The 13,250-nt window shown below is 39.0% G+C and overlaps 1 protein-coding gene across 1 annotated transcript in view; it reads left to right on the top strand.

Annotated features, from left to right (window-relative positions):
- The window catches only part of LOC118113339 (B-cell receptor CD22), a 1,629,935-nt gene extending 1,619,133 nt beyond the window's left edge, over positions 1-10,802 (top strand). Inside the window, exons 8-21 of the mRNA XM_047340748.1 lie at positions 789-1,076; positions 2,864-3,151; positions 4,021-4,308; positions 4,937-5,224; positions 6,097-6,384; positions 6,878-7,153; positions 7,611-7,877; positions 8,082-8,163; positions 8,255-8,318; positions 8,420-8,559; positions 8,782-8,830; positions 9,652-9,746; positions 9,833-9,902; positions 10,020-10,802. Coding sequence (XP_047196704.1) covers positions 789-1,076; positions 2,864-3,151; positions 4,021-4,308; positions 4,937-5,224; positions 6,097-6,384; positions 6,878-7,153; positions 7,611-7,877; positions 8,082-8,163; positions 8,255-8,318; positions 8,420-8,559; positions 8,782-8,830; positions 9,652-9,746; positions 9,833-9,902; positions 10,020-10,166 — 2,630 coding nt within the window. The 3' untranslated portion in view covers positions 10,167-10,802. The remainder of the gene's footprint in view (positions 1-788; positions 1,077-2,863; positions 3,152-4,020; positions 4,309-4,936; positions 5,225-6,096; positions 6,385-6,877; positions 7,154-7,610; positions 7,878-8,081; positions 8,164-8,254; positions 8,319-8,419; positions 8,560-8,781; positions 8,831-9,651; positions 9,747-9,832; positions 9,903-10,019) is intronic.
- Positions 10,803-13,250: the final 2,448 nt, after the last annotated feature.

Here is a 13,250-nt window from a genome sequence, read left to right as displayed (position 1 = left end):
AGCTTTTCTCATGTATTTTTCTATTTAACTATTACTTCTGACAGTTGAAACAATAGCACCTGAGAAATGAATGACCTAAAGTAAATGTGTCTATTTGATTAAGAACTGTAGAGCTTAGAAAATATCAATAAACTACCAGACCCTATATAAAGTCATTTAATCTATAAATTATCAATAATAATGATCCAGTAATGTTACGTGGTGCCACTCTGCCACTTAATGAATACTCCTGCTAAACTACTGTGCTGCTTATTTAAATTATGAATTCAGGGCCTATACTTGTAATGGAGTATTTTTGTACTGCGATATTTCTACTTTTACTTAAATCTCTGTAATTCTTCCACCAGAGTAAAGTATAATTCTGTTGATATGAAGCCTTGTGACTTTGAGTTGTAAGTGTTCTTGTGATATAATTCAACACCACAATAGTATAAATTGTGTTGAAATGCAATGTATTGTTTTCACAGGTTTGCATGTTATTGTGCTCCCTTTGATAAATTAGTCCACAACCTACAAATCTACCATGAATTCAACCCTGATGAAATAAAAAAACAAGTATTATGCAGGATCATTCTATATTATAAAGACCATTATATTAGGAACAGTGGTTAAATCTGACAGTTCTCTGTTTTCTATATTTTTGGTTACTGCAGACAGTCTCAAACATGTGACAGTTCAAACCAATCCTGGTCTTGATGTGAAGGAAAATGTGTTGTTGACACTGAGGAAGAAAAACAACAAAATCATAATGTGCCTTCTTTAAAGAAGATTCTGCTTCCTCTCTACAGACCCGCCCACTGAACCTATACTGTCTATGAGGTCTGAGGTCACAGAAGGTCAGACCATCACCGTCACCTGCACTGTTGAAAGTTTCCCACAGTCAAATCTCACCTTGATGAGGATCGACACAAATAATCAGTCTTTAAAAATCACTGGAAATAATCTTAATTCACGACCCATCAACTCTCTCTCCCACAAGTTTACTGTGACTTCAGCCGACGCTGGCTGGTACGTCTGCCGTGCCCAGAACAGTGAGGGCTCAAAGGACAGCAAGAAGAAGACGTTGGTGGTGAAATGTGAGTGTTTCAGCTGCGGCTTTTTTTTCAACCAATCACATCAAACCAAATTTTTCCTATAAAAAATCTATTTATGAAAAAGTAGCTTTTCTCATGTACTTTTCTATTAACTATTACTTCTGACAATTGAAACAATAGCACCTGAGAAATGAATGACCTCAAGTAAATGTGTCTGTTTTATTAATTAGTGTAGAGCTTAGAAAATATCAATAAACTACCAGACCCTATATAAAGTAATTTAATCTATAAATTATCAATAATAATGATCCAGTAATGTTACGTGGTGCCACTCTGCCACTTAATGAATACTCCTGCTAAACTACTGTGCTGCTTATTTAAATGATGAATTCAGGGCCTATACTTGTAATGGAGTATTTTTGTACTGCGATATTTCTACTTTTACTTAAATCTCTGTAATTCTTCCACCAGAGTAAAGTATAATTCTGTTGATATGAAGCCTTGTGACTTTGAGTTGTAAATGTTCTTGTGATATAATTCAACACCACAATAGTATAAATTGTGTTGAAATGCAATGTATTGTTTTCACAGGTTTGCATGTTATTGTGCTCCCTTTTATAAGTTAGTCCACAACCTACAAATCTACAATGAATTCAACCCTGATGAAATAAAAAAACATATATTATGCAGGATCATTCTATATTATAAAGACCATTATATTGAACAGTGGTTAAATCTGACAGTTCTCTGTTTTCTATATTGTTGGTTTCTGCAGACAGTCCCAAACATGTGACAGTTCAAGCCAATCCTGGTCTTGATGTGAAGGAAAATGTTGTGGACACTGAGAGAAGAAAACAATAAAATCATAATGTGCCTTCCTTCTTTAAAGAAGATTCTGCTTCCTCTCTACAGACCCCCCCACTGAACCTATACTGTCTATGAGGTCTGAGGTCACAGAAGGTCGGACCATCACCGTCAACTGCACTGTTGAAAGTTTCCCACAGTCAACTCTCACCTTGATGAGGATCAACACAAATCATCAGTCTTTAAAAATCACTGAAAATAATCTTAATTCACGACCCATCAACTCTCTCTACCACAAGATTAATGTGACTTCAGCCGACGCTGGCTGGTACGTCTGCCGTGCCCAGAACAGTGAGGGCTCAAAGGACAGCGAGCAGAAGGAGTTGGTGGTGAAATGTGAGTGTTTCAGCTGCGGCTTTTTTTTCAACCAAACACATCAAACCAAAACTTCCTTTAAAGAAACTATTGATGCAGAAGTACATTTTTCTCATGTATTTTTTCAGTGGTCCAGTTTTTTTAATGAATTATTACTTCTGACAGTTGAAACAATAGCACCTGAGAAATTAATGACCTAAAGTACTTAAATCTCTGTAATTCTTCCACCAGAGTAAAGTATAATTTTATTAAATTGAAGCCTTGTGACTTGAAGCAGTTATAAGTTTTCTTATAGTATAATTTGTGGTGTAATTGTGTAATGCAATGTATTGTTTTCACAGGTTTGCATGTTATTGTGTTCCCTAGTCCACTATCTCCAAACTTACCTTGATTTACACCCTGATGAAATAAAAAACATATATTATGCAGGGTCATTCTATATTATAAAGACCATTATATTGGACAGTGGTTAAATCTGACAGTTCTCTGTTTTCTATATTGTTGGTTACTGCAGACAGTCCCAAACATGTGACAGTTCAAGCCAATCCTGGTCTTGATGTGAAGGAAAATGTGTCGTTGACACTGAGGGAAGAAAAACAATAAAATCATAATGTTCCTTCTTTAAAGAAGATTCTGCTTCCTCTCTACAGACCCGCCCACTGAACCTATACTGTCTATGAGGTCTGAGGTCACAGAAGGTCAGACCATCACCGTCAGCTGCACTGTTGAAAGTTTCCCACAGTCAAATCTCACCTTGATGAGGATCAACACAAATAATCAGTCTTTTAAAATCACTGAAAATAATCTTAATTCACGACCCATCAACTCTCTCTACCACAAGATTAATGTGACTTCAGCCGACGCTGGCTGGTACGTCTGCCGTGCCCAGAACAGTGAGGGCTCAAAGGACAGCAAGCAGAAGGAGTTGGTGGTGAAATGTGAGTGTTTCAGCTGCGGATTTTTTTTCAACCAATCACATCAAACCAAATGTTTCCTATAAAAAATCTATCTTTGAAAAAGTAGCTTTTCTCATGTATTTTTCTATTAACTATTACTTCTGACATTTGAAACAATAGCACCTGAGAAATGAATGACCTAAAGTAAATGTGTCTGTTTTATTAATTAGTGTAGAGCTTAGAAAATATCAATAAACTACCAGACCCTATATAACGTCATTTAATCTATAAATTATCAATAATAATGATCCAGTAATGTTACGTGGTGCCACTCTGCCACTTAATGAATACTCCTGCTAAACTACTGTGCTGCTTATTTAAATTATGAATTCAGGGCCTATACTTGTAATGGAGTATTTTTGTACTGCGATATTTCTACTTTTACTTAAATCTCTGTAATTCTTCCACCAGAGTAAAGTATAATTCTGTTGATATGAAGCCTTGTGACTTTGAGTTGTAAATGTTCTTGTGATATAATTCAACACCACAATAGTATAAATTGTGTTGAAATGCAATGTATTGTTTTCACAGGTTTGCATGTTATTGTGCTCCCTTTTATAAATTAGTCCACTACCTACAAATCTACAATGAATTCAACCCTGATGAAATAAAAAAACAAGTATTATTCAGGGTCATTCTATATTATAAAGACCATTATATTGGACAGTGGTTAAATCTGACAGTTCTCTGTTTTCTATATTTTTGGTTACTGCAGACAGTCCCAAACATGTGACAGTTCAAGCCAATCCTGGTCTTGATGTGAAGGAAAATGTGTTGTTGACACTGAGGGAAGAAAAACAATAAAATCATAATGTTCCTTCTTTAAAGAAGATTCTGCTTCCTCTCTACAGACCCGCCCACTGAACCTATACTGTCTATGAGGTCTGAGGTCACAGAAGGTCAGACCATCACCGTCAGCTGCACTGTTGAAAGTTTCCCACAGTCAAATCTCACCTTGATGAGGATCGACACAAATAATCAGTCTTTTAAAATCACTGAAAATAATCTTAATTCACGACCCATCAACTCTCTCTACCACAAGATTAATGTGACTTCAGCCGACGCTGGCTGGTACGTCTGCCGTGCCCAGAACAGTGAGGGCTCAAAGGACAGCAAGCAGAAGAAGTTGGTGGTGAAATGTGAGTGTTTCAGCTGCGGATTTTTTTTCAACCAATCACATCAAACCAAAACTTCCTTTAAAGAAACTATTGATGCAGAAGTACATTTTTCTCATGTATTTTTTCAGTGGTCCAGTTTTTTTAATGAATTATTACTTCTGACAGTTGAAACAATAGCACCTGATAAATGAATGACCTAAAGTACTTAAATCACTGTAATTCTTCCACCAGAGTAAACTATAATTCTATTAAATTGAAGCCTTGTGACTTGAATCAGTTATAAGTTTTCTTATAGTATAATTTGTGGTGTAATTGTGTAATGCAATGTATTGTTTTCACAGGTTTGCATGTTATTGTGCTCCCTAGTCCACTATCTCCAAACTTACCTTGATTTACACCCTGATGAAATAAAAAACATATATTATGCAGGGTCATTCTATATTATAAAGACCATTATATTGAACAGTGGTTAAATCTGACAGTTCTCTGTTTTCTATATTGTTGGTCACTGCAGACAGTCCCAAACATGTGACAGTTCAAGCCAATCCTGGTCTTGATGTGAAGGAAAATGTGTTGTTGGCACTGAGGGAAGAAAACAATAAAATCATAATGTGCCTTCTTTAAAGAAGATTCTGCTTCCTCTCTACAGACCCGCCCACTGAACCTATACTGTCTATGAGGTCTGAGGTCACAGAAGGTCAGACCATCACCGTCAACTGCACTGTTGAAAGTTTCCCACAGTCAAATCTCACCTTGATGAGGATCGACACAAATAATCAGTCTTTTAAAATCACTGAAAATAATCTTAATTCACGACCCATCAACTCTCTCTACCACAAGTTTACTGTGACTTCAGCCGACGCTGGCTGGTACGTCTGCCGTGCCCAGAACAGTGAGGGCTCAAAGGACAGCAAGCAGAAGGAGTTGGTGGTGAAATGTGAGTGTTTCAGCTGCGGCTTTTTTTTCAACCAATCACATCAAACCAAATGTTTCCTATAAAAAAATCTATCTTTGAAAAAGTAGCTTTTCTCATGTATTTTTCTATTAACTATTACTTCTGACATTTGAAACAATAGCACCTGAGAAATGAATGACCTAAAGTAAATGTGTCTGTTTTATTAATTAGTGTAGAGCTTAGAAAATATCAATAAACTACCAGACCCTATATAAAGTCATTTAATCTATAAATTATCAATAATAATGATCCAGTAATGTTACGTGGTGCCACTCTGCCACTTAATGAATACTCCTGCTAAACTACTGTGCTGCTTATTTAAATTATGAATTCAGGGCCTATACTTGTAATGGAGTATTTTTGTACTGCGATATTTCTACTTTTACTTAAATCTCTGTAATTCTTCCACCAGAGTAAAGTATAATTCTGTTGATATGAAGCCTTGTGACTTTGAGTTGTAAATGTTCTTGTGATATAATTCAACACCACAATAGTATAAATTGTGTTGAAATGCAATGTAATGTTTTCACAGGTTTGCATGTTATTGTGCTCCCTTTGATAAATTAGTCCACAACCTACAAATCTACAATGAATTCAACCCTGATGAAATAAAAAAACATATATTCTTCAGGATCATTGTATATTATAAAGACCATTATATTAGGAACAGTGGTTAAATCTGACAGTTCTCTGTTTTCTATATTGTTGGTTACTGCAGACAGTCCCAAACATGTGACAGTTCAAGCCAATCCTGGTCTTGATGTGAAGGAAAATGTGTTGTTGACACTGAGGGAAGAAAAACACTAAAATCATAATGTGCCTTCTTTAAAGAAGATTCTGCTTCCTCTCTACAGACCCGCCCACTGAACCTTTACTGTCTATGAGGTCTGAGGTCACAGAAGGTCAGACCATCACCGTCAACTGCACTGTTGAAAGTTTCCCACAGTCAAATCTCACCTTGATGAGGATCGACACAAATAATCAGTCTTTTAAAATCACTGAAAATAATCTTAATTCACGACCCATCAACTCTCTCTACCACAAGATTAATGTGACTTCAGCCGACGCTGGCTGGTACGTCTGCCGTGCCCAGAACAGTGAGGGCTCAAAGGACAGCAAGCAGAATGAGTTGGTGGTGAAATGTGAGTGTTTCAGCTGCGGCTTTTTTTTCAACCAAACACATCAAACCAAAACTTCCTTTAAAGAAACTATTGATGCAGAAGTAAATTTTTCTCATGTATTTTTTCAGTGGTCCAGTTTTTTTAATGAATTATTACTTCTGACAGTTGAAACAATAGCACCTGAGAAATTAATGACCTAAAGTACTTAAATCTCTGTAATTCTTCCACCAGAGGAAACTATAATTCTATTAAATTGAAGCCTTGTGACTTGAAGCAGTTATAAGTTTTCTTATAGTGTAATTTGTGGTGTAATTGTGAAATGCAATGTATTGTTTTCACAGGTTTGCTTGTTATTGTGCTCCCTAGTCCACTATCTCCAAACTTACCTTGAATTCCACCCTGATGAAATAAAAAACATATATTATGCAGGGTCATTCTATATTATAAAGACCATTATATTGGACAGTGGTTAAATCTGACAGTTCTCTGTTTTCTATATTGTTGGTTACTGCAGACAGTCCCAAACATGTGACAGTTCAAGCCAATCCTGGTCTTGATGTGAAGGAAAATGTGTCGTTGACACTGAGCTGTACTGCCGAGTCCAACCCACCAGTGAGCTCTGTCACCTGGAGGAAGACGACTGATGGGAGAGAGGAAATCGTCCAACAGACTCAGACTCAGACCTTCAGGGTGAATTCAGCCAGTCCCTCTGACAGTGGACTGTACAGCTGTGAAGCCACCAATGACATTGGAAGTGGAAAGTCACAGCCAGCTGAGGTTAAAGTCAGATGTGAGTAGAATGATGCACTTGTGATGGTGAATGGATAAACAAGGAGGATATATTCTACATTACTGCGTATAAAGTAAATACTGATCAGACGTGCTGGTTCCAAAAAGAAGAAAACATTACTCCACAATGTGATGTCATTCAAAATAACGTTTAGCAAACCTGATAAAAAATATTGAAGTTAAAAAAGGAACAGTAACCTAAAATCAGTGGCTGTAGTTTGTTACGAAGAGAAATTGCTGAGAAAAAAATTGAAGGTTTCACCAGGTGAATCTAAAGCCAGTCTGTTCTATCTTTTGTTTTAATGTCCATTAACTGGTGTGGAAAAAAGTTTCACATTCTTCTCAGTCTGGCTTTAAAGAGCAGCAATAATGTCACTTCATTTGTTGTGTTATCCATGTTTGACCTTTGATGATGTTCAGAAAATGACGTTGTCTTTTCTCCTGAATTTCCCGGCTAGTTGCTCCAAAACACACAAACATCACGGAGTCGGCAGAGAAGCAGGAGCTTGACGGGAGGAGCTCCGTGATGCTGAGCTGCATCAGTCACAGCTTTCCCCCAGTCCAACACTACTCATGGTACAGGAAGAGTCAGGGCGAGGAAAAGGAGGAAATTGTGTCCGAGCATCAAAACCACACAGTGTACTCAAACCAGTCAGGAGTCTACTACTGCGTCGCAGAAAATGAAGTAGATCGAAGTTTGTCTGATCCCGTCCATCTGTTTGAACGTGAGTGAATTTCAAGGCCTTATAACTGTGTGTTTTATTGCTCAGGAGACATGTGGGAGGTTTATATCAGAACATGTTTTCAGGTTGTCCGTCTGTACGTCCTATGTCCTTCGCACAAACACACAATTAGAATCAAGGACTAACTGATTTGATTTCGGTAGCCAAAGGTCAAGCTCTATATGATGCTCCCTCTTCTAACCACAGGAAACTATCTGGACATCCTGAAGTTCCTCGTTCCTGCTCTATTTGTCCTGATGATTATCATTTTAATCATCGTAGTTTTAAGGTGAATGAATAAGAAGTGCATTTGATTAAATAAATACATTTCAGAGATGGTCAGGCATGTGTAACCACATCATGTCCCTCTATGTTTTCAGATTCAGGAAGAAAAAATCTATTCAACAAGGAACAACAAACACCAAATCCCCTTCTGTTTTTTCGGTAATGACACATTTGTTTAAGCCATTCTACTTCTTTATTGAAAACATCTGGACAGAAGTGACTCATCCTGTGTGTGTGTGTGTGTGTTTACATAATTTAAGGGTTGGTGTAATGGTACCAGGAGGAGGAGTCTGACGAATGAGAATGTCTCTGCGGAGCTTTTCAGGAGCAGAGACGACCTCTTGTCAGAGCAGTTGAGGCGTCCAGGGGCCCAACGACGCCAGCCTCTTCCAGACAGCACGTAAGACCGCACCCACACAACACACTGTCCCCACCCAGGACAAGGATCACTGTGTGGGACAGAGTCAGACATGGGCTGCTGCTCATGCTGGAGTCAAAGGATCCATTTATTTTCTAGATCCTCCAGACATGAATGGCACAATGAAAGTCTGCCCTGTTATTTATAATATTCATTCACTCTGTGTGCAAGTGTTTATTCTTATATATCTTTTATATTCCACAGGCCTCCGACCGACATCAACGCTGTTTACAGCAATTTGAATCTGCCCCAGGTGAGTCCCGGGTTGAGACAACACTTTAAACAAGAAAACAATGAGTTAAAACAATCATATATGGAGACTTTAGTAAAACTCAAGAAGATTTATATTAAAAAGAGTTTAATTCAAAGTGTCTGGTCATGGTGGCCTGTTGTCAGAACCTTGTCTTAACACAATAGATTTGTAAATTATTTAACTACCAGTTGTTGAAAGTTCAAAATCTATTTCTAATTGGCTATTTGTATATTGGAAATCATAGGAAACAGTGATTATGGAGAGTATAGGTATAAGATTCAGGATATTTAAGCCTCTGCTTCATCACTTCTGACCTGTTACAGCTGTAAAACTACTAATTCTTCTAAATACTCTAAATTATGTCATAATTTCAATAATATGTAATCAAATATGTTTTAATGGTGATATTACAAAGCCTCAGAAGTCCCAGAATGTTTTATTTTGAGTACAAACAAGGCAAGGATCTGAAACAAGACATGTACCCATCAGATTTAAAAATTGAAAATAAATAATCTGTCAGGATATGTACAACCCCTCAAATTGACCATGTAGAGCTACTGCCTTCCATCTTCTATCATCAGTATTAGTCTGGCTCTACAGGCAGATGTGTCTCTTACTGTTCAAGCTGTTGCTTTTCCCTCCTTGTACTTCCATATCCTGCCCTCACTGTTTGCCCTGTCAGTATCTGTCTATCAGTGCACTTATATCTCAGTATACTGGGGCCAGTAATTAAAAGACAACCTGTACAGCATCCATTTTAGAGCATGAGTGAAGCGATTCAATTGCTGCTTGATAATCACTGATGTTTTCTGTCTGCTCAGGCTGCCTCTGCACAAAACCCCACAAGACAGCAAGCTGGAAACACCGAGGACGATTCTGTCAACTACGCTTCTCTGCACTTTAAGAATAAGATAAAGTGAGAATTTAATCTTTGTGTTACAATACCAGAACAACAAAGGTGTTATTGATCAGCACACGTCATGTTGATATTTGTTTTTCAAGGAAGAAGCAAAGAAAGGTGGAAGAAGACCCTGTGTATGCGAAGGTGTCCAAGCCAACGCGAGTTAAAAAGGTCGGGAACTGTGACCTCTCATTTCGTTATATCAGTCTCTATGTTTTGCTAATAGTTGAATTTTTTCCAGAAATTCTCACACAAATAATTTATAAACTACCTCCGCTCTCATCCTAGAATGAACCAGAGATCCTGCAGGACTATGAAAACACTAGTAATGCAACTGCATGTGCACCAACATCTCCAAATCTATTTGAAAACCACACCAGTGAAGGTGAAGTGGAGCTCCACTATTCACAGGTGAGATTCACAGCGAGGCCCTGACGTCAGACGACCAACAGAGACTCCAGCAGCTCACACGAAGATGAGAGTTCCTACTCTGACGTCAGGATTTGACCCGAGATGTTCTCGTCCTGCTTTTTACAGCTACCTCGGGCCTGAGGAAGTTTATATTCACAATAAGTCATCACAGAGAGTCTGAAGAGTTCATGTGTTAAGCAAAATAGGTCGTAACCGTAAATCTACAGTAATGTAAGCTGGTCAACAAACCTTATGCAGCTACAACAAAACCCTGCGTGTTGCCATTAGGAGTATTTTAAAACTAGTTAGCAAGAAGGCACAGAAGTTACATTACTGAGCTAAAATATAATATATAAATATTTGAAACTGTTAATTAAAGGTTTTGGGGAAAACAGTGAACATAGCAAAATGTGAGGGATAAACGGTTAAAATCCTTATTTTGCAACTTAAAATGTAAATAATGTGAGTGTAAAATGATTGTATTAATAACTTTTTATATAATCTATATATATAAATGACATGCAGTTAGACAAGAAATGCTGAGAATCACTGCTGAATGTTTTTTTTGTCCTTTCCAGTGTTGTGAACTTAATCCAAACCCACACACCTGAAATGTAAATATCCTGTAGCTCAAAATAAAATGAAATATGTTGGAACAAATGATGAACTTTAAAGTTTATTGACATTATTGTGGGATTTGTGAACATGTCACAGCGTGAAAGGGTTTCTGAAGAATGCATGTACACACAAAACGCATTGCGTCATGAAATGGACATTATCTTGTGATGCATTTCTATTAACGGACCATGTAAACCTTAGATTTACTTGAGTTTAGTAATAAGTAAAATAAAATCAAATATATGACTATATGCTGAACTTAAACTCTTGAGCATCCAAAGTAAAAGTACAAATTCTGAGACATTAGGATATAATTAGATACGTTATTACATTTTCATACAGGTGCATCAATGAGCCCGTCCAGATTTGGACTAAAACCTGACTCTGGAAAGGGGTCGCTGTCGTCGGGGGTTTCGGTTCCAGTACTGTACTCCTGTAGCATCTTTACCTCCTCGTCTGTGAGTCTCTTAATCCATAAGTTTAAAATGCTTCCTGCCTGTCGCATGGACCTCTGTCCGATGAGAGAAGCCACCGCCGGGATGTCGGTCAGTCCAGGACCTGCTGCATCAACTATTTTCCTCAGGGTTACAGCTCCGGTGGTGCACAGCATACTGGTGAGGCCTGGTGTTGAGCTGCTCTCGACATCCAGCCTGGCTCCATTGATTAGCGGCTCTTCCAATAGCCAGTACAGAGAGTTTGCAGGTTCCAGCCTTTTCCATTTAAAAAGGTTCCATGTCTTAAAAAGTGACTGATAAAAAGGAGATAATCCATACAGTTTTAAAAGCTTAAAATCCATTAAGAACAGTGCCATGTGAGAATAAAGATGGACAGTGTCAGTTACAGTGTGTTGGAAAATAAATACAACAGCTTCTCCAGGCAAGAAGAAGTGTCCTCCGTTATTTCTGCAAAAAGTGAAGGGTGTGAACCCTGAAGCGAGAAGCGGCTTCAGCCCGGGAGGAGAACAGACATCTCCCCTGTACGTCACCGACATGGAGCTAGTTAAGTTACTTCAGATGAAGGTATTTGTCTGGGTCATGCTCTCCTGAACAACTAAAGACATGTGAAGGGTCATAAGTTGCAGAGAAGAAGTGTAATTAAAAAACAAGTAATGCACAGTTCTGGAGTATATTTACATGTTTACTTTCCACCACTAACAGTGCTGCTTATCCCTCGTGTTGTTCCTGGGTCGGATTGACCCAGAGTGTGTGTGTGTGTGTGTACGTGTCTAATTGACCCCACAGAGATGCCGGTGTTTCTCCGTGTGCCGTTCTCCCTGACCAGGTCACGATGTCACGTCAAGCGCGTTTCACCAGAGAACAGGTTCTCCAACAGCTGTTCTCCCAGCAACAATCCTCTGAACCCGAAGAGGACGTGGAAGAGCAAGACCGAGAAGCGGACCGAGAAGAAGACCGAGACGACGACGACGAAGACTACGACCCAGTGTGTGATGCTGCTGCAGATTCGTCATCGTGCTCATCCTCGGAAGAAGAAGAAGAAGAAGAAGAAGAAGAAGAAGGACAAGACCATGACACCACCACCACCGGACTCGTGGAAAGAGAGACCTTCCTGAAAAGAAGCGGAGAAATAACATGGTCCTCGAGGGCGTACGACCCATCGGGGTCCCCCCCGGACCCCATGACGCGCGCCACGGACAAATTGGTGGCCGTGCGAGAGGTCTGGGGCAGCTGCCGCGCCACCCACGTGGACACGGTCACGCCGGGCGGGCCGTCGGACTGTTAAGGGGCAAACAATGTTATTCACAAAAATGCTTCGTAGAGCTAGGTACTGATGCGACATATCTTTGGAAAGCTAAGATTCTTTTGAAGCAAACCATTTCAAGATACGATCACCACAGCAGGTACAATCAACGCCTCTGTCAGACCACCAACAAAAACAAAACAATAACAAAATGGAGGTCACTCACCTAAGAAGCCTCATCGTAATCCACAGATCGATAACATTCCAACAAAAACGGTCTTGTTACATTTCCAAAGGTCCAGACGATCCAATCCAGTAACATATTTAGTCCAAAACACATTATTACATCAATAAATACCCACACACTGCTGTTGCGTCATTTCAAACTAGCCAGCAGCTATGTGTAACCTTTGATGTATTTTCCCTCGTAACTCCCGTTTGCATGTAAACACAGCCGATATCTTGATTTCAAAATGGAGGCTGCACTCTGAACTTTAGATTGACAGCTCACTTGAACCAATAGGAGCTGGCATGTCCTGTCCACAGCCTACGAGAGACCTCGTTGAAGGACAGTGCCTGCCCCTCTTCTGTCGTGTAAAGAGTGAGCCAATTGCAACAGATTGTTCTGATGACTGGCACTTCGTATAGCCAATGAAATTTCGAACACAGCGAGGAAATCACTGCGTAAAGACGAACAGCTGTGCGTAAAAGGCAAAAAAGTGTTGTTTTTGTGTATGGCCCTCTGTTTCACTCTGTGTGTGTCTTTAGGTGTTACTTCTGATCTGGGGCAGG

Source organism: Hippoglossus stenolepis, chromosome 8 (genome assembly GCF_022539355.2).
Source record: "Hippoglossus stenolepis isolate QCI-W04-F060 chromosome 8, HSTE1.2, whole genome shotgun sequence".
NCBI lineage: Eukaryota > Metazoa > Chordata > Actinopteri > Pleuronectiformes > Pleuronectidae > Hippoglossus > Hippoglossus stenolepis.
The sequence above is the reverse complement of the archived record's forward strand: the minus strand, read 5'-3'. Positions and strand labels throughout refer to the sequence as shown.